The sequence below is a fragment of the Oryctolagus cuniculus genome, chromosome 8 (genome assembly GCF_964237555.1).
Source record: "Oryctolagus cuniculus chromosome 8, mOryCun1.1, whole genome shotgun sequence".
Classification (NCBI taxonomy): Eukaryota; Metazoa; Chordata; class Mammalia; order Lagomorpha; family Leporidae; genus Oryctolagus; species Oryctolagus cuniculus.
Window position 1 is genome coordinate 77,716,686 of NC_091439.1, and position 23,251 is coordinate 77,739,936.

The 23,251-nt window shown below is 41.0% G+C and overlaps 1 protein-coding gene across 2 annotated transcripts; it reads right to left on the reverse strand.

The window, feature by feature from the left end:
• Positions 1-7,947: 7,947 nt before the first annotated feature.
• SPP1 (secreted phosphoprotein 1) lies at positions 7,948-15,367 on the reverse strand. 2 transcript variants are annotated; one of them, NM_001082194.1, is given in 8 exon segments: positions 7,949-8,048; positions 8,078-8,785; positions 9,483-9,797; positions 11,126-11,167; positions 11,428-11,508; positions 13,973-14,011; positions 14,122-14,189; positions 15,223-15,297. In NM_001082194.1, coding segments are annotated over 6 exon segments (936 nt in total). In that variant the 5' UTR covers positions 14,176-14,189; positions 15,223-15,297; the 3' UTR covers positions 7,949-8,048; positions 8,078-8,380.
• Between the last annotated feature and the right edge of the window lie 7,884 nt (positions 15,368-23,251).

Sequence of the window (23,251 nt, forward strand, 5' to 3'; positions counted from 1 at the left end):
AGAGTTGGGAGGGGACAAGAGAATGGGAGTTCCTCCTCTGAATCAAAGCTACCACGAGCTCCCCAGGTACTCCCTTGGAGGGCTTCACGTCTGTGATGGATCCCTCTGGTAGCTAGGATTGCCGGTGTAAGGGGCTCAGGCACATGGGCTCTGCGGTGGCTTTCCTTTCTGCCCTTTCTCCTGAAATGGGGATTCGCCACGCTGGGGGGCCAGGGTCACAGCTGTCATAGGGTTTTGTTCTCTTTATGCTGCCATCCTAGGTCTCTGTGTCCTAGAGGGTTCCTGTGTCTCCCTTGCTGAATCCCCATGTTCTCTCTCGGGTGGACACCTCAAAATGAAGATGGTTGTTTGTTATTCTGATTCTTCTCTGTCGAGGAGGAAGGTAATGCTGGACACCTCTACTGGGCCACTAATTTTTTTGTATGTTTTACAGTGATTTGAGTCTGTTTAACATTTTTTACAAAAACATTTTGTAGATATTGTTGCAGCTTTCGTTGCATCACTTTTTGTTGTTGTTGCATCTCATAACCCCATTAGTGAAGCTAAATTTGAATATTGGATGTAGATGGTGAACACCAAATGTCTAAAAAAAAAAAAAAAAGCACCATCTTCCTGATGGGGTAATTTGTAGGGTAATATTCTGAGACCAGGTGAATCCCTTTCCCAATCACCTTTGGACAGTGATTTTAATATTTACTAGTGATAACCCCCTGAGTAAATTATTGTGATGTGTCTTGCAAGGTGAATTTGTAGTATGATCATTCCTATGCATTCTTACTAGGTGGCGTTCATCTATAAAGAAGAGCTTTCTTTTATGCCTCTCTCATTCTCTCTTTAAATATCAGCTACACTAATGGACTTTTAAAAATTTATTTTGTTATGGTCCCTTCCTGTCATTATTCTCTTTACTGTGCAAGCTACTCTAGTTTTGGTCAATGGAGGCTCCCTTCAAAGCCTTCTGGTCCATTGGCTAGGACTTCATTTTGTCTCTGAGTGCTTGCTTTCATTCTCTCATAAAAAGATATCCTGGATTCGTTTTGTGCAGGAATTAGCCTTTTCTCCCTGATGAATGTGTGCTGGCTATCAGTTGATTGTCTCCTTGCTCCAAATTCATTGCTTCTGTCCTACTTCGTGATCTCGTTAGTTGGACGTTGTAAACGTGGTTCCTGTGCCAGCTGGCACCTGGCAAGTTTTGCCAGTAGAGGGCGATGGAGAGACACTACGGGAAACAGGCTGTTTTTGATATCTTTGTCTTCTAGTTTTTAAGTTGGCTGCCTGGTTGCGTGGCTATTCCGTGTCAGGCAACAGAACACCCCGTGGCACTCACTTTATCTCATTTCTTGCACAGTGGTCCCATCTTGTGGTTTCCCGCTCCTTTCCAGCCTTGTCCTGCTGGTATCCCTGTGGGAAGTATCCTGTTTACTAACTTCAGCCCACCAGTTGTGCACCAGGCTCGATCCAAGATAACACAGAAAACTTCTCTGCCATTCCTTAAGTTTCAGAGACACCCTCTCCAAAGAAGTTTGAATCTCAGCATCTGGGAGAGGGAGCTGTGCTTTGCAAGCAGTTCCTTATTTGGGCTCTCTCAGTTTTACAAAATTGATCAAGGTCTTTTTTTATCCTCTCTGGTTAGCCCTGGTTGCAATTCATAACTCCTTATCCTAAAATTTCCCTGCTGAAATCACTGGTGTTTCTTGTCTTCTGAATGAGCCCCGACTGCTAGAGAAGTGGTTCAGGGAAGTCTTTGAATGGTCTGGGTGGTCCTGTACCTGGCTGGGAGACTGCCCATGCAGGGGGTTAACCTGACTGCTGGCAGGCGGCAGGAGCCCCAGGCACACTTCCCCCACTCCCGCCTTCTGTTGAAGGCCAATTGGGTAAATTGCTCCCGGGTGTGGCCCAGGCCCACCTGGGAAGCTACTAGCCTACGTGACCTTCAAGCAGATTGGACAAACATAGTGGCACCAATATTGGTTCTATCCTATAGAATTAGTGTTGCCCTGAATTAGCTTGATCGGTGATAAAACGGACATGTTCACCAAAACTCGTCCCTGGTGCTTCCTGTCTAAGAATATGGTTGCCCCAGCATTCCACAGTGCATGGGCCTCGTGGGACAAGCTTGCGGAATGGGACTATCATTCACAAATGCAATTGCAGGATTAACGTAGTCACACCCTTGGATTTGAACACTGTGCTGAGCCACTTGCCATGGCAAATGGGATGCTGTGTTACCCAGGCTGTCACCTGTGGTTGATCATGAAGAAGTGCCACACGGAGTGCAAGCGACTGCTGCACTTAACTGGGGGTGTCCTCGAGCATGGTGGCATTTTCTTTTCACAGGTAGAAAAGCTTTCCCCACACGAAGACTGTAAACTCGCTCAGGTAGTTGATATTTTTTCTTTTGGTTTCATTTTACCTTTGGATCTCTGATCTATTTGGAGACTATTTTCTTGTATGGTGTGAGATACAGATCCAATTTTATTTTTGTCCAAATGGATATTCAGTCTCCCAGCACCATTTATTTCAAAGTCTCTGTTTTCTCAAGTGATCTTTGACATCACGTCATCATACAGTAGTTTCCAACAGAGCCTGGATCTATTTCTGGACTTACTGTTCTCTTCTCTTCCACTGACCATTCACGTGCCAGTCCCACAATGTCTCGATTAGAGAGGTGTCACAGTATGTTATAATATTTGTTAGGGTGAGTGCCCCTTTTAGTGCTTTAATTTGTCATTGCTTTCCTTCACATTCTACTTACGCTTATTTTTCTATACAGAAAAATAACTTTGGAATTAGTTTGCATAGCTACAGGAAAAGCTTACTTTTATAGATTTTTTAAATTTAAATTTTATTTTCAAATATGTTCTATTATTTATTTTAAAATATTTACTTATTAGAAAGTCAGAGTTAGAGAGAGAGAGAGAGAGAGAGAGAGAGAGATCTCCCACCTGCTAGTTCACTCCTAGATAGCCCAGATGGCCAGGGCTGGGCCAGGCTGAAGCCAAGAGCCAGGGACTTCATCTGGATCTCCCATGTGGGTGGCAGGGCCTTAGCACTTGGGCCATCTTCTGCTGCTTTTCCCAGGTGCATTAGCAGGGAACTGTGCTGGAAGTGGAGCAGCAGGGACACAAACCAGAGTCCAGCTGGGATACCAGCATCATTTTTTAAAATGATTTAGTTATTTATTTGAAAGAGTTATACAGAGAGAGGAGAGGCAGAGAGAGAGAGAGAGAGAGAGAGAGAGAGAGAGAGAAAGGTTTTCCATCCGCTGGTTCACTCCCCAATTGGCTGCAATGGCCGGAGCTGCACGAATCTGAAGTCAGGAGCCAGGAGATTCTTCTGGATCTCCCACGCAGATGCAGGGGCCCAAGGACTTGGGCCTTCTTCTACTGCCTTCCCAGGCCATAGCAGAGAGCCGGATTGGAAGTAGGGCAAATGGGACTTGAACTGGTGCCCATACGGGATGCCAGTGCCGCAGGCAGTGGCTTTACCTGCTATGCCACAGCGCCGGCCCCTCATTTTATTTTTAAAATTTATTTACTTATTTGAAAGTCAGAGTAACACAGAGAGAGGGAGAGACAGTCTTCCATCCACTAGTTCACTCCCCAGATGGCTGCGACAACCAAGGCTGGTCCAGGTGGAAGCTGGGAGTCCAGAACTCCACTGGGGTCTCTCACATGAGTGACAGGAGCCCAAGCACTTGGGCCATTTTCAACTGCGTTTTCCAGGTGCATTAGCAGAAAGCTGGATTAGAAATGGAGTAGCTGAGACTTGAACTGGCACTGTGACATGGGATACTGGCAGCGCAGGTGATGGCTTAATCCACTGCACCACAACGCTGGTCCAAGCTTACTTTTATTTTGATTGGAATAACATTACATTATATATTACTTGGTGAGAATTAGTATCTTTATAGTATTGAACAGTCCTATATAAAAACAATAACAATTTATTTTGATTCGTTGAAGTCTTTTTTGCATTTCAAGAGTACTCTACTAGTTTTGTTTTTCTGTTTTTTTTTTTTTTTGTTTAAGTTATACAAGTTTCATATATTTATTATATACAGATTTAGGAACAAAGTGGGGCTTCCCCTCCCTGCCACCTACATTCCAATCCTCCCTTTCCTCCCTCTAGGATTCTCATTCTTAATTTTTACAATGATCTATTATCAGTTTGCTCACTACTCAGCTGTAAAAAAACCACCAGAAAACAAAAAAACAAAATCCTGTCTTCTGCAACAAGACGGTCACAACTGGAATCTATAATACATAGTGAAATAAGCCAGTCCCAAAAAGACAAATATCATATGTTCTCCCTGATCTGATGCAACTAATAGAGTACCTGAAATGTAATGTATTTGAACAGAATAGTCATTTGGAGAATGGATAATTGTTTATAGTCTTTGTCTCCTCCATTGAGGAACAATCTTTTGTTTAGTTTTGCTTTATTTTGCTTTGTTTTCTGATATAGATCTATCTACCCTAAAATACTTTATCCTTTTAAAATTTCTGTATCAAATGACGTATATCTTCTAAATGCCTGTTGTTTGTGCTTTAAAAAAATCTGTTTTAGGTAAAATTTTTATCATACTATCTTACTGAATTTATTAGTTCTTATTGTCAATAGTCATTCCCTGTTTTCCCGGTATAATATTCTATCACTTATGCAGAAATATTTAATTTTTTCCTAACTAGTTCTTAGGTGCATTAGCACCTAACAAAAATTGTAGTGGAGATAAAGAACATATTTGCTTCGTCCCTGATTTCAATGGTCATGCCCCTTGTGTTTCTCCATTAAGTATGTTGCTGGTTTTGAGGTTGAGGTATACAATTGTTCACCATTTAAGAAAATGTCCTTTAATTGTAACTTTATTTTATAAAATCAGGAATGTGTTGAAATTCATCACAAGCTTTTACAGTTTTATAATTTTCTCACAAGTATTTCCAGTTCCCCTTTTTTATCATGATGCACCAGGGGAGGGGAACATTTTACTTTCTACTGCCATTGCATTTGACCATATGACTTGCTCTGAACAATGGGTTTTGATTAAAAGTGGCCTTGTTCCAGTTCTGAGCCTAACACATCATGTCTCTGCTAATTTCTCTGATGTTTCTTCCTCTATCATTGGTAGGACATGTCCTGGGTAGATGTGGATTCCTAATTGGAGAGAAATGAAGCAGACCTGAATCCACCCCATGGCCTGAATCACAGGGAACCATGGCTAACCCAGAGACTGTTGAGAGAGAAAAGTAAATACTACATGTTGTAGTCATTGAGAGAATTTGAGTGTGTTTGTTACTTATTTTCACAGCAAGAACTAATACAAAGTCCTGTTTAATTTTGAGAAATCTATTCGTGCATTTTTCTCCTTATCACTAGAAATATGGTGACTTCTAAGAATGAATCCACAGATAACTGAAGCACCAAAGTGCTGGCATAGGCCTTCCTTAATTATGATTTGTTCTTTGCACTTGCTTTGACACCTGTTTGTGGATATATTATTTAGAATTCTTCCATTGCTAGTCACGTGTAAGACTGCAGGATAGTTCTGTGCGTGTGTTGGCATTCTTCTTCAGATTTACGTGTCAAATTCACACTTGTTTTGTATAAATCACTTGGGGATTTTCCTTCATTTTGTATCCTTCTATGCTTTCAACTACATTAAAATCATCTGATCTTTGAAGATTTGATAGAATTCCCCATAAAATATTGTGGATCTAGTTTTTTTATAGTTATTCTTTGATAATCTTTTTCTCATTATTCTATGGAAATATATTTGTCTATGCTTTTTATGTATACAAAAGTTGATTTTGGTGTAGTATCATATTTTCCAAGAAAATTTGTCAAATTTCTATTTGGTTTGTATAGAATTGTGCATAGTAGTTCCTTGTAACTTAAAAATTCCCTTAGTTTTATTGGTTATCTTTTTGTTTTTATTTTGTATTTGTTTTATTTTAGAAAAATTACTAGATTAGTTAGTGGTTTACCTATTTTGTTGAAGCATAATTTTGATTTATTAGTTTTTACTGTTTTCTATTCTCTACCTCATTACTTTTACTTTTAACTTTCCTTTATTCTGCTTTCTTTGATAATTTTTTTATTTAAAAAATGTGTGCTCAATTTACTTATTTTTTAGATTCTTGTAAGAATTTAAGATTATGGATTTACATGTTATCATTGGTATCATTCTATCCTATAGATTTTGTTTTCAATATTTCCTTTTTAGAAATTGCACAATTTTAATATTTTTCCTTTAATTCCAAGGGACAATAGAAGATTTTTAAAACTTCCATATGTAATATCTAGTTTTAGAAAAAGCAGATTAATAAGACACAGATTAAAGGAGCTTATTTTACTTAAGTCTTCCAGAAATTTTAGTTTTAAATGAAATTGAGGATTCTGATTATCTTCTGACACAGAATTTAAACATTTTCCTGTGTGTCGGTGTTGTGGTGCAGCTGACTAAGCTGCAGCCTGAGATGCCAGCATCCCATATGAGCACCGGGTCAAGTCCCATCTGCTCCATTCTGACCCAGCCCTTACCTGGGAAAACAGCAGAAGATGGCTCAAGTGCTTGGGTCCCTGCCACCCCTATGGGAGACCTGGATGGAATTCCAGGTTCTTGGCTTTGACCTGGCTTGGCCCAGCCGATGTGCTCATCTGGGGAATGAACCAGCTGATGGACGATGTCTTTCTCTCTCTGTCTCTCTCTCTGTAACTCTGCCTTTCAAATAAATAACAAAACCTTTCCTTAAAAAAGTAATTTAAATAATTTTCCCATTACAAATGGACTCTATATTTTTAAAATTATCTGGGAGTGATCAGAATAGTTATGGGATCTAGAATGGCATATGTCCTAAACAGCACTCTGGCCTCAGAATCAGCCCTTAAGGCATGTGGATCCGGCTGAAAAGCCCATGAGAGTATTTCAGGCATGGAAAGCCAAGACACTCTGGCAAAACAAACAAACAAACAAAAAAACAAAAAAACCCCCACCTAAATGAAAGATCTCCGTGAGTGAGATCCCAGTGGAAAGAACGGGGCCATCAAAGAAGGAGGTATCTTTCTCTGAAGGGAGGAGAGAACTTCCACTTTGACTATGACCTTGTCTAAATATGATCAGAGTCGGTGAACTCAAAAGACTTCCATAGCCTTGGCAACTCATGACAAGAGCCTAGGGTGATTACTGAGGCCATAAACAAGAGTGTCAATTTGTTAAGTCAACAACAGGAGTCACTGTGTACTTATTCCTCATGTAGGATCTCTGTCCTTAATGTGCTGTACATTGTGATTTAATGCTATAACTAGTACTCAAACAGTACTTTTCACTTTGTGTTTCTATGTGGGTGCAAACTGTTGAAATCTTTACTTAATGTATGCTAAACTGATCTTCTGTATATAAAGAGAATTGAAAATGAATCTTGATGTGAATGGAACGGGAGAGGGAGCGGGAAAGGGGAGGGTTGTGGGTGGGAGGGAAGTTATGGGGGGGAAGCCATTGTAATCCATAAGCTGTACTTTGGAAATGTATATTCATTAAATAAAAGTTAAAAAAAAAGAATAGTTATGGGATCTATACAAGGTTTCATCAAGGACAGGAAAGCACATTAATGGAGTAGCAATTACTGAGCACATTAATGGGTAGTAATGGGAAACAAAATTGATTTCTGATTGCATCTAGGCTTTCAGTGATTTATCCATTAGCTTTGTTAAAATTAGAAAACAGCCCTTTCTCCTGGGTGGCTGTGGCCTCTGGCTGGAGGAGTTCCAACTGAACTTCAACTCCCCTCGCCCCCTGTCTCCCTGGCGGGGAACTGCAGCTCCATCAGTAAACTGAACAGCTGATCTCGCTGATCTCCCAGGACCTAGATTGCTCTCTACTCAGTCCCCTTTTGTTAATTCCCACAGCTGTGGGAAACCCCCCAAGGAAAGCATCTGATATCACCAAACTCTCATTACACTCAAGATAAAGATTTATTCACAGCAAAAATCACAACAAAATATACACTAATTTGAAAAACAAAAGACGATAATGACATAAAGTGTTACATTTTTTAAAGTGTGTAAAAGTATTTTGTCTCCTTCTCCATAAGTTTCTACTCATAAAATACAACCAAACATTAAAATGCAGTGATAGTTTGCATTTCTTCTGTGGGGAGAACTTAGACAAAATGCTGGAGCTTTTATTTTATGAAGGAGTTAACACGAAACAACAAACTACACTACTGATTAAAAACATTCTCTATTTCCAGATTCACTTACGTATACATTCATCCACCAAAATGAGAAATCAGCATTTCATATTGGCTGGCATCTTGCTATCATGTATTTTTTTTTCTTTTTACTAGAAGCAAAATCAGAAATTAGGCTTTCCTTCTCTTTTTTAATTGATCTCCGAAGATGTACTATCTAATTCATGAGAAACACGGAGTTGTCTGTGCTCTTCATCCTCTTCACTCTTCGGCTCGATGGCTAGCTTGTCTTCGTGGCTGCGAAATTCACGGCTCTGGGATTCCTGGCTGACTTTGGAACTTTCCTGACTATCGATGCTGTGGGAATGTTCCACGCTGTTATCATTGGCCTCGCGCTTATATTGTCTGGCCTGCTCGTGACTTTGGGTTTCCACGCTGTGGTCATCCACCTGGCTTACATCATGGCTGTCCTTCTCCTGGCTGTCCCAATCAGAAGGTACATTCAGGTGCTGAGCCACTGGGATGGCCCTGGGTGTATCATCCAAGTCCTCGCTGTCCACGTGTGAGCTGAGGTCTTCCTCTGAAGCACCAGGATACTAATAGGAGCACAAACAGAAATAGAAGTATTTGGACAGCCACGGGGGAGACATTGTCATTCCTTTCAGCTTTCTAACTTCTAGATCAAATTATACTGAAAATTGTCTAAATTTGGTTGAATTAAAAAAAAATACCAGCATGCTACTTTGTACTTTACGCAGCCTTTTCATGTCAGTCATATCCTTAATTTAATAGGTACATCACCTATATATCATAAGGCCTGGGAAATAGGTCTCACTATCTGTTTTACTTAAAGGCAGAGTGAATTAAAAGTTAAAATGTAAAGTGCATAGTCACTGACAAACTATGTCAAATCCAGACCCTCTGACTGAAGGCTCAGTGTAATTTGCAGCTCTATAATTCCTCAGTGGTAACTAACCTCAAAACACAACCCTTATGTATTAAAACCAATTATAGTTTTCCAAAATTTTTTTTGGGGGGGGTCCAAAAAAACTGAGCACAATAAATGCTTTAGAACAAGAATTCGAAAAAATAGAATTTTGTGTGAGACAACATGAGGGGAAAATCACATAAACTTAAACAAAACCCACCAAGTGGAAGAAGGTTTCACCTCAGTGTCAAGAAAAGTTACTAACAAACATTTGCTTGCTGAATGCAAGAATGAATGTGTAGACTCTGGTTTCCTAGAGCTGAGCTCTGGTCACAATCATCAGACGTGCTTGTTAAAAGATTTACCTGGGCATTAGAGACGTGGAACATCTTAGATTTTGACCTCTTCAGTCTGTAAGCCACACTGTCACCACGGCCGTCGTATGTTTCTACTGTGGGAACGACTTCAGTGAAAACTGTGGTTGCTGCATCCTCAGTGGGGTACACAGTGACTTCATCAGACTCATCAGATTGGTGGGACTCGTCGGAGTGGTGAGAGTCATCGGGGTGGTCGGCATCGTCGGATTCATTGGAGTCCTGGTTATCCACGTGGTCATCGTCCTCATCCTCATCAATATCATCCATGTGGTCGTGGCTTTCAATGGACTTACTCGGGAGGGTCTGAAAATCAGGTTGGCACAGGAAGTTAGTCTATGGGCTTTTATTTTTCCTTAGGCTTTAAATGCATTAGTATTCTACTGTCTTCCTTTTATTGATTTTCAGAATCTTTGCACCCACAGTATACTCCATGGCTTTTAGGCACCAAAGTGGTCATGTTGTAACATCTTCTTTATTGCAAGGATAACTAGAATAATATTCTCAGGTACTTTTCTTGCTTTTCAATAAAAATGTTTTCATGGATCTCTTTGACTCATAAATATAACATTCATATTGATAAAAACATTTCTTGTACATATTAGATATTATTTTACTAAATTCAATAATGCAATAGATACTGATACAGAGTTGTGAGAATTCCCAAGAGTTCAGAGCATTCATATTTTAATGCATGTGTCAAAGCCGATAACTGACTCCCTTCTATAGGGATAATCGAAAGGTGACCTTGTTATGCATGTGTGGGTGAACTGCAGCTCAATATGAACCAGTTAGTCTAATATGGTTCAAATCCGCAAGTACAATGAATCATTTATCTAAATAGCATATTCAAACTGAATCTTAAGGAAAATAACATTAAAAGAAATACAATTCCATTTATTTATTTAAGAGCCAGGGAGAGAAGGGGAGGTGGGGCGCTTGCTCCCATCTACCAGCTCACTCCTCAAATGCCTGCAGTGGCCAGGGATGAACTGAACCAAAGCCGGGATCCAGTAACTCAATCCAGGTCCCTCATGTGGGTGGCAGGAGCCCACTAATTTGGGCCATCATTGTTGCCTTCCAGGGTCTACACTAGCAGGAAGCTGGCATGAGGAACCAGTGCCTGGTATCAAACTCAGGTACCCCAGTATGGGACACAGGCATCTGAACCACCATCTTAACTGCTAGGCTGAATACCTGCCCCAGAAAATCCTTGTAATTCATTCCTTTGCTCAGCAAGGCATACTAATAATCCTAATGAACAGAATAATTGTCAAGTAAACTCTTATGTTAGGAACAGAAACCCTCCCGGATACACTCTTGGCCTTGGAAGGCATTGATTAGATACCTTTAGATATTAGATAAGACATCTACAAAACACCATAAATGAATTGCAAGAGGCTGAGTGTTTCAAATAGCAGGCATTATTAACATTTCCTGCAACACTAAACTTATCTGAAGAAATATAGTATTAATGACATTTAATAGATACATGTTTTCTTTCTGAGCAAGTTTTAGGACTGATGTTTTCCCGAGAAATTTGCTAATGGAATTTCTTTAGAAGAGAGGCCCTGCAATGGGTTTTCCTGTCTCTGTAAGGTGTAATGCTTCCTAAACTGAATGTGAGACCTCACCTCTTGTTTAAGGTCATCCTTTTCTTCTGAGGACATAGCATTCTGAGGAAAGAAGGGCATGTATCAGTATACATCGTATATCCATAGCGTTTGATTCAAAAATTAGTCTTTCCGACCCAAAGCAAGCATTATATTTCAATCTCATTGGTCATTGCCTTAGTACAGGAAGAAACCAATGTGGCAGATCAATTGGTCTCTTAAGTACACATTTATCAAAAGGCAGGAATGATCCATTTATCCAGCCCCGGTGGCCTGCTTGGAAGCTGTCTTTTGTTGTTTAGTTTTAAGAAGTTTAAAAATACCTGCGGTGTTAGGAGATTCTGCTTCTGGGATGGGTCAGGGTTTAGCCATGTGGCCAGAGCATCCGGGTGTTTGTGGTAAAGCTGTCAAAAGAAGTTGCATGCTTGTCATTATTAATGAAAGAAACAAAGGTCTATAAGAGATCACCTGAAAAAACAGCTATGCTTCACTGAGCCTCTGGATGGACAGACACAGTATGCATTCATGTAGTCAGCCAGAGACTTAGAGTCTGTTTTTATAATTTAGTTTGCTTGCAGATTCATGCATTGAACTCCTAGTAGCACTTGCCGTGGGCCAGTTATTCTTTTCACCTGCTTTACAAATATGAATTCATTGCGGCTTCTCAGCTGCCTGCAGGACAGGCATCGCGAGTTTGCCCATTCCACACATCAGGAAACAGCCACAGTGAGCTAAGTCGTAGTAAGGGGTAGAGCTCAAACCCAGGCACACTGGCTGTTAACACTGATCCTAATACTGTGCTTTCCTGTCCTGTCTTTGCCGACTGGATTTTCAGCTCAGATAAAGAACTGGAAGCAGGGATGCCTGGAATTACAGCCGATCTTCCTTGTTTCCCTTTTGTGGAGCAAGGAGAAACTCCCTAAGGCTGCTCGTATGGTATCCACTAGCCACACATGGCTATTTCAGTATAAGTTAATTAATATGAAAAAAATAGGGTGCTAGATCATGTCCTGGCTGCTCCACTTCTGATCCAGCTCCCTGTTAATAGTCTAGAAAAAGCAGCAGATGATGATTTAAATACTTGAGCCCTAGCCACCCACATGGGAGGACCTGGAAGAAGCTCCTGGCTCCTGGATTCCACCTGGCCCAGCCCTGGCTGTTGTGACCATTTGGGGAATGGATTTTTTTTTTTGACAGGCAGAGTTAGACAGTGAGAGAGAGAGACAGAGAGAAAGATCTTCCTTCTGTTGGGTCACCCCCAAATGGCCGCTACAGCCAGTGTACTGCGCTGATCTGAAGCCAGGAGCCAGGTGCTTCCTCCTGGTCTCCCATGTGGGTGCAGGACCCAAGCACTTGGGCCATCCTCCACTGCCTTCCCGGGCCACAGCAGAGAGCTGGACTGGAAGAGGAGCAAGCGGGACAGAATCCGGCACCCCAACTGGGACTAGAACCCGGGGTACCGGCGCCGCAGGGCGGAGTATTAGCCTAGTGAGCTGCAGTGCCGGCCAGGGAATGGAACCCAATTCAGCTCTCTCAAGAGTGGCAGGGATCCAATCCCTTGAGCCATCATTGCCACCTACCAGGGTCTGTATAAGCCGTTAAGTTGGAATCAGAAGCTGGGATGGGGCATTAAACTCAGGCACTCTGAGATGGAACATGGAGTCTTTACCCAGCATCTTAACCACCAGGCCAATGCGGTGCCATAGTCACATTCTGAGTGCTCAGTAGCCATGTGTGTCCAGTGGCTGTCTTATCAGACAGTACAAAATATATCAACATTGTTGCACAAGAATTCTATTTTTCTAAGCCGCCAGAGACTTATTTGTCTAGAAAATAACTATAATATGCTAGGGGAGAGAGAGCAAGAGAGAGAATTTCTCCTAGCAATGGTACATGACTTTAGTGACATAATGTCATGGCCTATGTGCCTTTCATCAATGTACCCTTGCCAGATTTTATTCTGTTTTAAAAGGCACCAGTTCTTTCCTTGAATAGTATGGCTTGTACCTTCTTTGGAGATGTTAGCTTTTCTACTTTGTTATTGTGATTCTATCTGTGTTCGCAAATCAACAGACACATGTACACACATGCACAGCCACACACACACACACACACACACACACACAGAGCACCTCTCTTCATGTCTTCATTAAGCAGTCTAATGGCCGTGACCCTAGGCAACTCTGCATTGGCCTCTATTCTATTCATCTGGAATTGAACTCTGTGTGCCTTTTTGTCCAAGCTTCTCAGAACAAGGCCCATTTGTTGTGTGGCTGGCACAGCTTCATCTATTGTGGAGGGGCAGGTACCTCTAGGGTGTTGGTCAAATCATTATAATAGTTTGGTTTGGTCTTATGCTTGGTTTGAAAAATGTGATCTAAAGTCAGCTGACGAGCACAATAGATACAAACAGCACAAGTAGACCTTCTTTGCACAATGGGCGTCCTACAAATTTCTTAGGCGATATTGTGGTCAGACAACAGTCCTGAGCCATAGCCAAGGTGAATTTCAAACATAGCTTTCCCCTAAGTAAAGCAAAGGATGGAATTTTCTGCTTCTAGAAAAGCAGGTTGACTCATGGAAAGAAAGTCACACCACTTCATGGAATTCACTTCACATGTGATTATGACCCAGATAATTATTTTATCATGTTAAAACAAGCCCAGCTTGCTTTTAAGAACACGCATTTATCAAAAACTATACTGTGCTTAGGTTGGGTCTAGATTCATAACAGAGGTCAATTAGCAGGGTTGTAAATGAATGGGCTTGACCATGAAGGTAAGTCAAATTGCAACAAAGATGTTTGGCTACTCCTGGCAATGAATACATGACCAATCTCACTAGATGACAGACTTCAAAGGTGCTTACCTGCTTTTCCTCGGAGCTGCCCGAATCAGCGTGTTTAACCTTTCAAACAGAAAAGAGGAAGCAACGTTACTGCGGGATTGTGTTCTAGCACAAGAAGGCACCCAGTTCACTTATTCCTGTGAATTTCCTGTAAGAGTAGCAGCACTCACCGGGAGGGCGTAGGCCATGCCCAAGAGACAAAAGCAAATCACAGCGATTCTCATGGTGGTGATTGTTCCTGCAAAATATTTTGTAAGAACAGCTTCATAGGTTAAAATGTAAAAATCTGCCACATTACAAAATAATCAACAATCACAAGTAAAACATTCTGTTGAATGTATTCTACTTGTTGGACTAACTCGTCTGTTTGTAACATGGTCTTTGGAATTCATGTTTGTCACTTCCATTTTCCACTTCACTGTTAGACAAGTGAGAGGGGAATTTTACAAGTCTCCATTTTATTCAGTTTTTAATTTAGAGTTCCAGAGATTATATCACCCCTACTCGATATCTAAACCTAAAAGCATTATCAACAGAAATTTAATTAAAATAATAAGCACGCATGGGAGTACCTAATATTCAGAGAAGAAAAACACAAAGGGCAAAAAAAAAATGAAAGAAATTTGCTGTCCCCATTTCTCCAGCATGCATTTAAAACACATTCTTACACCCAAATTATTAAGAAGCTGCTGCTTAGTTGAATTATAGCTATCTTTCAAGTTAGTTATTTAGGTAAGGTAGTCTAGAAGTTTGAAATGAAGAAGAAAATAGTGAAAGCATACAGGTTTTAAAAAATTTCTTGTTGACATTTTTAACAGCTAAACACAGAAGTAAAATATGCAGAAAGGATTTTTTCCTTGAAAATGAGATAGACCAAATCATTTAAAAATAGCATTATCAGTGGTTTACAATAGCACAAAAGATTATTCTTTATTTAATGCCTCCACAGTCATCCAGCCATTTAAAAGACACACACTCATTCCAAGGGGGCATAGAATTTTACTTTTTTCTGACTGGAAGCAGTTGCTTCAGGTCTTTGGAGAATTCAATAGGTATGTTTCTAAGTTTTGCATTTGGCTTTCAAAATATCTGAGCACTTTGGTTCCAGACTTGTAACATATCTGATCTGCTTATTCAACAACAACACAAAAACTGCAGTCTAACTGTTACAGCATCACAGCTTAAACTATTTTCCTTACAACTTGAACTTGCCCATGAAATTCAACTGAAAGTATGGACAGCAACACAGTCGGAGCAGGCTGCAGGCTTACCTTGGTCGGCGTGTGGCTGAGAAGGCTGCAACTGGCCCGAGATGAGTCCAGTCCCAGAGGATGCTGCGCTCTCTGCCTCCTCCTGCTGCTGACAGCCGGAGCCTCTCGGGATTTAAATGCTGCTCCAACATCCTCCAGCAACACAGGGAGGCGGAGAGATGTGTCATGAGGTTGTTTGCCACAGCCCAGCCCACCTGCTCCCACACTTCCCCTTCTGGTTTTGTGGTTAGAAACAAAAAACAAAAGAAACCAAAATTGACACACACACACACACACACACACACACGCACTTATGCACAATGTTAACTGGCTTTGCCATTTACTGGAATGGCATTCGGACTCCTGGAAGAGCACTTAGGGGTCTCCTAAAAGAAAGGGAAAGTAACTAGTTCTTACAGAGATTTTATTTATAATTTCTGAGTTAGGCGAAAAAATACGCATGTAAATCAGCCTGGAATGAAATGAAATAGAAAGGGCTTTTGTTTCCCCAAGTAATAGATGAAGGTGATATCCGCAACCACAGTTGCCGTTCTGTTTCCTGAAGAACTTGAAGGCCACTGTCGAGGCCCAGCGAGAGGAAGCGTCCCTCTGTCCCTTTCTACTCAAGCTCCGTTTTGTGACTTCAAGTCAGCAGCAGCTTGTCATTTAGATGAACGATCTTAGTGACACTGAGGTCCCTATTCATGCTCGTTCCGTTGGAAGACTTGCAGTGACCTTTCAATGACATGGATTTTTGTTGCACGGTCTGAATTGTTCAGAGGTGATGAATCTGGTAAATACGTATAAAAACCGCATCAACTAAGAGAGTGAGCGGCGATTTACGGTGGATGCTGCAGCAGTCAGGGCCGTGTCTGACCGAGAGCAGGATGACCGCCTGAGAGGGCTGCTTCAGGAGCCGCGCTGCGGCCTTGAACCCTGCTCCGTCTAGAGTTGCTGGCCTGACCTTGGACACATCACTAGGCTATCTATACCTGTATTCCTCATCTGTGAAATGCAGACCCTGTTAACCCAGCTCCTGGAACTTTTGAGAGGTTTACATGAGTCAGTATATGTACAAATAACAATGTTGGGTATGCATTAGAGGCAAACGCCCTAGTGTGTTTTTCAATTGAAAAATACAGATTTTTTATTTATCAGAGAGAGAGAGAGAGAGAGAGAGAGAGAGATCCCATTTGCTGCTTTACTCTACAAATGCCTGCAATGACCAAGACTGGGCTGAGGCTGAAGCCAGGAGCCAGGACAACAATCCAAGTTTCCCACGTGGGTGGCAGGAGCCCAGTTGCTGGAGCCCTCTCTGCTGCCTCTCGGGGTCTGCACTGATGGGAAGCTGGCATCAGGAGCCAGAGCTGGTGCTCCAGTGTCGGATGTGAGCTTGACAGCTAGACCAAGGGCCTGCCCCAGGCTATGCATATGTTAAGGGAAGATTAGATTTCTGAATTGTGTTTTTTTCCCAGTTTTTCTTCCAAAATATATGAATTTGGTTATTTAATGAGAAAAAAATAATTTGTATATTCAAAAGCTTTACTGGATATCTACACATTATTTGAGAGAAGAAAATTACAGTTCAATTCTGAATACTGGGGTAGAATAGAAAGGTAGCAGATATTTAATATCATTTCTAGATTACGTTTCCTCTTTCGGAAGTTACTTAGCTGTGAAATGAGGATTGAAACTTTCATTTATCCTACACGTCCATTGCAAGCATCATATGTGAGTTGAGATTAAAAATAAAATGATGCTATTTATTATTAGTTCCAAGGTGTCAGTCCTATTTACAAATATTTCTTTTAATATAAATATAGATTAAATTTCTTGCAGTGTTATTAGTATAACTAATTTGTAGGTTTAATTAACATTTGGTCATGGTGGGGTTACGTCCCTTTTAAATTGGTTGTGTTCCAAATGAGTTGGTATTGTTAATTTGTAGCTTATAAACACACACTTAAATAATCAACATGGCAGTTAGCTCTATAACATATAAAAGACACAGGTTTTAGAGTTGCAAAATAGATTTCTTATTTCTGCTTTTAAAAATGATTTGTTTTTTCCCTTTAAACACATTACCCACATGAGCTTGTCATGTTGTCGTTTTAGTGGAGGGAAGTCCACAAATTCTAAAAACAACAAGATTTCCACAGGATTTGCTGTCGTTTACTCTGTGGCCAAGGGGATGATTCAATATGAATTTGGAGAGTTATAGGAATAGAGGTTGTTGGCGCCCAGCCATCGTGGGAGGAACCCTGTGACCCTTCTCAGGACTCTTGTGGGCATAGCTACAGAGTACCACAGGGTGGCAGCCTTTGTGAAAAGGACTCCAGGTCTCAGTCCGATTCTAGCACTTTCCTTCTTCCATCAGGGTAGAACATCCGTGCATTTTACGACAGAAATGCCTCACAGCTGTGAAGCCTCCATTTCCTAGAATGCTGGATGAGGAAGTATTTCCCAGCGGCAATGCACTACACAGTCAGGGACAGGGACCAGGAGAAGCGAGGCGTTCTTGTTCTGCTCTGTTGGTGCCTTCAGCAATCCCAGGTAGACCCTGTTGTCCTAGTTCCCCCTTGCCTACACTCACCTGAAGGTTACCAACTCGAGGTCTCACTCCCAGTACAGCCTTGAGAATTCACGCTTGAAGAATGTGTCTGGGATGCTTCCAATCTGAACAATGATTTGTAATGGGAGACGATTCTGTAATGTCTGGAACGGACAGTGTGTTCTTCTGATTTCTGAGGGGGATTCACATTTCTTGCTTTTTGTACACAAACTTTTGCTGACATTTTTTCTGAGTAGGATTTTTCAATTGTCAGAATTAACATGCTGAATAATTTAAATCACAGAGGCTTGATCTGTAATGTTGCCATTCTTGTTTAGTCTAATGGTTGTTTGTTAGAATTGAAAGGTCAGACTCTCCAAATGTTCTATAAATCCATGTAGGAAGAAAAATTCAAAGGGTGATTTGTGATCTGAAAATACTAGATACTTAAAAAATTCATGGAAAATGGAATTAAAAGAGAAGTTTTTTGGTGCAAAAATGTGAAGTTTGTGCATTGAGGGACTTTCAAAAAGTTCATGGAAAATGCATTATGAATAAAACTGTATATATTTTGATTTTGCACCAAAATAACCTTATTTTAACCTTATTTTTCCTTCCCTTGCCCATGATTTCATGGGTCCTGTATAAAGATACTTTAAAAAGTTCACGGTCACTCACTGTTCATAAGGAAGAGATATTTTGTGACAATGAGCAACCAGTAAGAGGCATTTTGCAGGATGCATTTGAGGGGAGATCAAGATCAATTTATGAGAACTCTTACTTAATATCTGGTGGTTGAGTAACTTTTGGTAGAGAACTTATAAGGTTTATATAAAAAGGTGATCATTTCTATGTAGAACAGAAAATCAGAAGTAAGAGTAAAAAAAAAAAACTAGACAAAGAAGCAGCTAAATATATACATATGGCGATAGGGACCAAAGTATTTGAACAATTACTTCTGCCTTTCAGGTGCACTTTTTTTTTTTTTTTAAAGATTTTGGTTTTGTATTTGAATGGTAGAGTAGACAGAGAGAGGGAGAGACAGAGCGAGAGGTCTTCCATCTGCTGGTTCACTCCCCAAATGGCTGCAAACTGGAGCTAGGCCAATCTGAAGCCAGGAGCCAGGAGCTTTTCCTGGGTCTCCTATGTGGGTACAGGGGCCCAAGAACTTAGGCCATCTTCTACTGCTTTCCCAGGTCATAGCAGAGAGCAAGATTGGAAGAGAAGCAGCCAGGATGTGAACCAGGGCCCATATGGGATGCCAACGCCACAGGTAGAGGCTTAGTCTACTATGCCACAGCACTGGACCCCAGGGTGCACATTAACAGGAAGCTGTAATTGGAAGCAGGATTCAGACCCATGTTCTCCAATATAGAATGCGGTAATCCTCAAACACATTTTTTTTTCTTTTTCTTTAAAGATTATCTTGTTCTCCCTTGCCCACAGCAGGGCCCAAGAACTTGAGCCATCATCTGCTGCCTCCAAAGATACATTAGTAGGAAGGTGGATCGGAAGTGATGGCAGCATATGACCCCAGGGACCCCATATGGGATCTGTGTATGACCCAAATGCACCTTATCTGCCCTGCTACTCCACAACACCCACCAGGAAGCAGGGTATTAGCTGCGGCAGAAAACATCTGTCCCCTGATAATTATTTTCAATCACTCTCACAAAGCTGCAAATTAAGCAACTTCTCTGGATCCTGTTAAAAGTAGCTCACAGCATGAATAGCCAGCTCACACCTGAGAACTTCTGTGCCCAGAAGACTGATCAGGTGAAACTATTTCTTACATAACATGAGGTCTGATGGGGTCTAGCCTACTTCCAACTCTCTAGCCTTGTTTTTCACCAACTCCTCTCCTTGTACTCTCTAACAAGCCTCGTGGGGTTCAAGTCTCTGTACCTTTGCTTACATTGCATGGTCCTCATGTCTGGAATATCCCTTTAGTTCATCCAAGCTTGCTACTGAAATGGTCACACATCTCTCTAGGAGTAGCTCATGTCAAGCATCAAAGCATCCTCTAAAAGCATTTTAAATTCTGAATTGGTAGAACTAACCTCTCCCACCTTTGTGTGCCTCATGCACCATGCACTTGATCTAGCATAGCACCTAGGATATCTTATTGCCTCATATGTTTGTCTCCTTACACTGAAAGGTAAACTTCTTGCAAGGTAAGGCTGGGGTTTATTCACATCTGGATCCAGATTCCTGCTGGGTAGTCAATATTTGATGGGGCAAATGAACAAAGGAGTGTTATTTTAATAATGCTTAATCCCATGGAAGTGACATGTAACATTTGCATTTAATTTCAACTCCAAGGAGCTGGAATATTGCTGGGTTCTTGAAATGATTTATATAAACTTTAAAAAATACCTTTTCAGAATGTGAAGAATCTGGATTTTCTCCCTCTCCCTTCTCCCCTTTTCTCTGGGGTTCTGAAAATTCTTTACATTTATCTGGGTCTCCCATTCCTTATTAGAGTTAACCTGGATCACTTACCAGGTCAGTTTCAGCTCTAAAATTCTGTGATTTTTATGTTTCTGCTTTAAATTCATGAGGAATCAAATATTGACATTACAATGGGAAGAGCAAATGGGTTATAGAAAGAGAGGTGGCACGGAGAATGTGAGAGAGGTTCAAGCCAAAGACCAGGAAGGGAAAAATTTGCCACAAAGAATCTCCAATAGAGCTACAGGTGGTGAAAGTTGAAGAGTTGAGATGTGTTTAAGCAAAATACCATGTGTGTTCACTATACTGGAAGTCACAGGTAAACACTGAGGAGTATTCCATTAGCAAAAATAAAGCTTTCTTTAAAGGAGGGAAATCACTCCCAGCATCCCACTTTAGGAAGTCAGTCTTTCATGTATTGGAGATTTGCTATCCTTTCCTCCCACAATTCCACACGATGGGTTTTCTAGACACATTTTCTCACTGTGGGTCACATGCGTGTCTTTCAGGTTCCCTTGCACCAGCGGCGGGAGGCTGAGGAGAAACTGGCTGAGGAGGCTTGCTGGCTTCTTTCCTGGAAAAGGATTCCTGTGGTTTTAGGGGCAGCTTCATGGTCAAACAGATCAGGCGTATCGTAATCTGGAGATGTTTTTAGATTTTTCTTTCCCGTATTCACATCCTCTTCATTTACAGATATCTTTGTATGTCACTGGTCTAGACAACTTTGAATTTTATTTAGTACCTGATGGCATTGTTCAAGAGTTTATCCACAATCAAAGTTTGTAACCATATTTGTCCTACCACAATTTCTCTTGCTTGTTTTTTGTCCCTAAGAAATATTTCCTTATAATTGTTATGCCCTCTGTGGTAATAAAGAACAAAGCTTCTGCCTTAGCTTATTGAAGGAGAGATGTTAAAAATACTAATAGTAATTATAATAAGATAATGATAGCTGTCTATGTTTTAATGGAACACCTATAATGTAATAGATTTGAAAATAAACACTAGGTCTAACATTTCTAACAGCTATATGAATTCAGCTGTTAGGGCCTCCATTGTTTCAAATCATCATAATAGAAGCCATTTGCTCTGACAGTCACATCTATTTACCTGTTTTTTTTCATTCCTTGTAAAGACATCCAAGAATATATTTCTGGAGCCCATTCTGTGGTGTAGTAGGCTAAGCCTCCACCTGCGGTGCAGGCATCCCATATGGGTGCCAGTTTGTGTCCTGGCTGCTCCTCTTCAGATCCAGCTTTCTGCTGATGGCCTGGAAAGGCAGTGGAAGATGATTCAAGTGGTTGGGCCCCTGCACCCAAATGGGAGACCCGGAAGAAGTTCCTGGCTCCTGGCTCCTGGCTTCAGATCAGCTCAGTTCCCATCATTGGGGTCATCTGGGGAATGAGCCAGCAGATGGAGGACATTTCTCTCTATTTCTCCCTCTGTTTATATATGGCTCTACCTCTCAAATAAAATCTTTACAAAGAAAAAACAAAAAAAATCTCTAAAAAATAGAGTATATTTTCAGGTCCAGCAGGGAACCAGATGAGGAGATGGTTAGTTATCTGCTAGAATTGGAAAAATCTTCTAAGATGCTCAGTTGCAATTCAGTTGAGGAACCTACATTTAGGGGACAACTTCTAAGATGTGGATAAAAATCAGAAGCATCCAATTTTGGCCAAAGTTGGTTAAAATAAAAACCAAGCATAAATGAGAGCTATACATTATAATAAGATTGATGAGAGATAGCTTGTAGAATGAGTGAACAGTCTTGTCTCTAACAGGTTCAGCTCTAAGAATAAAGCAAAGCTTTGTTTTTCTACATAGCCCTCCTCCTCAGGTAGCATCATGCTGTGGCCTTGTGCCATTCAGTGGGAGGGAGGGAATGTTACATCCCTGCTGATCTCAGGCTGCTATGATCCATCAGTTCCAAACACAGCTACTGATTGAGGGCTAATATCACTAGCTTCATATTTAATACATATAATGGCCTTGAATATTAGCTGACTGTATTCTACACTTTGAACTGATTGCTCTATTTTAACAGGTACCATATATCTAGAGAAAGGCGCAATCCACAGCTGGCCTCAATCTTTCTCCATTTGAGTTCTTCATAGCATCTAGCATAACAATTGTGCCAGGCACCTCTGACCGGACACTGGAGGTCCAGCTTCTTCAGAGCAGCTTCTGGGAAGCAGCTGCCCAGCTGAAGCTGCACTTCTCATCATCCCCTGCACTTGGATGTGACCCTGTGATTTGTTCTTGCCGAAAGACTGTGAACTCAAGTGATGTGTTTTACTTTCAGGTTGATGTGCCTAAAAGCTAAGTGTGCCTCCTCCGCAGTCCTCTTCCTCACATTTTGGCTAAATGGGGAGGTCTCTGAAGCATTTTTGGAGGTCAAGTTTCCAAGGAAGTCATAGTTTGAGCTGTCTGCTAGCCAAGAACCCTGTTATTAGGTGCTTCATGAGGGAGAACTACGCTTCTATTGCTGTAAGGATCTTGGTGTCTGTTACAATAGCAGGTGTTACCTTAATTAATGCAATATCATACACATAATATTGCTCAAACCACAGCTTTTGAATCCTAGTATCTATGTTCCAGATCACCAGACCCCAAAGAGTAAGTTTAAATTATAATGCCATAACTTTATACATACGTATTTTCTATTAATTTTTACTTACCTATTTTGAAATGCAAAATAAGCCCATATGAGGTTAATATGCTAAAAATTGGGTGTGATTATTTTATATATTAAATATGTAATTCATTTAATTTCATATGGAGGTAGTGTGTAATATTAGTAAATATTAGTGACTAGGATAGCAGGTTCCTCTTGTCTGTTTTTGAAAACGTTTGTATTTATTTGAGAGGCAGAGTGACAGAGCACGAGAATGAGAGAGAGTGAGCAAGAGCAAGAGAGAAAGAGCTTCCATCACTCACTCACTCTCCAATTGGCTGTAATGCCTGGGCAGGGCCAGGCCCAAGTCAGGAGCCCAGAACTCAGTGTGGGTCTCCTACTAAGCAGCGGCTTATTCCACTCAATGCCCA

Coding starts and splice junctions, on each gene's coding strand:
- SPP1 (XM_051819270.2), bottom strand. CDS start 14,175: ATGAGAATCGCTGTGATTTGCTTTTGTCTCTTGGGCATGGCCTACGCC. Junction 11,509..13,972: donor GCAGCTCCGAGGAAAAGCAG/GTAAGCACCTTT, acceptor TTCTTTTGACAG/CTTTACCACAAACACCCGGA. Junction 8,786..9,482: donor TCCACGTCTCTAATGCCCAG/GTAAATCTTTTA, acceptor TGCTCCTATTAG/TATCCTGGTGCTTCAGAGGA.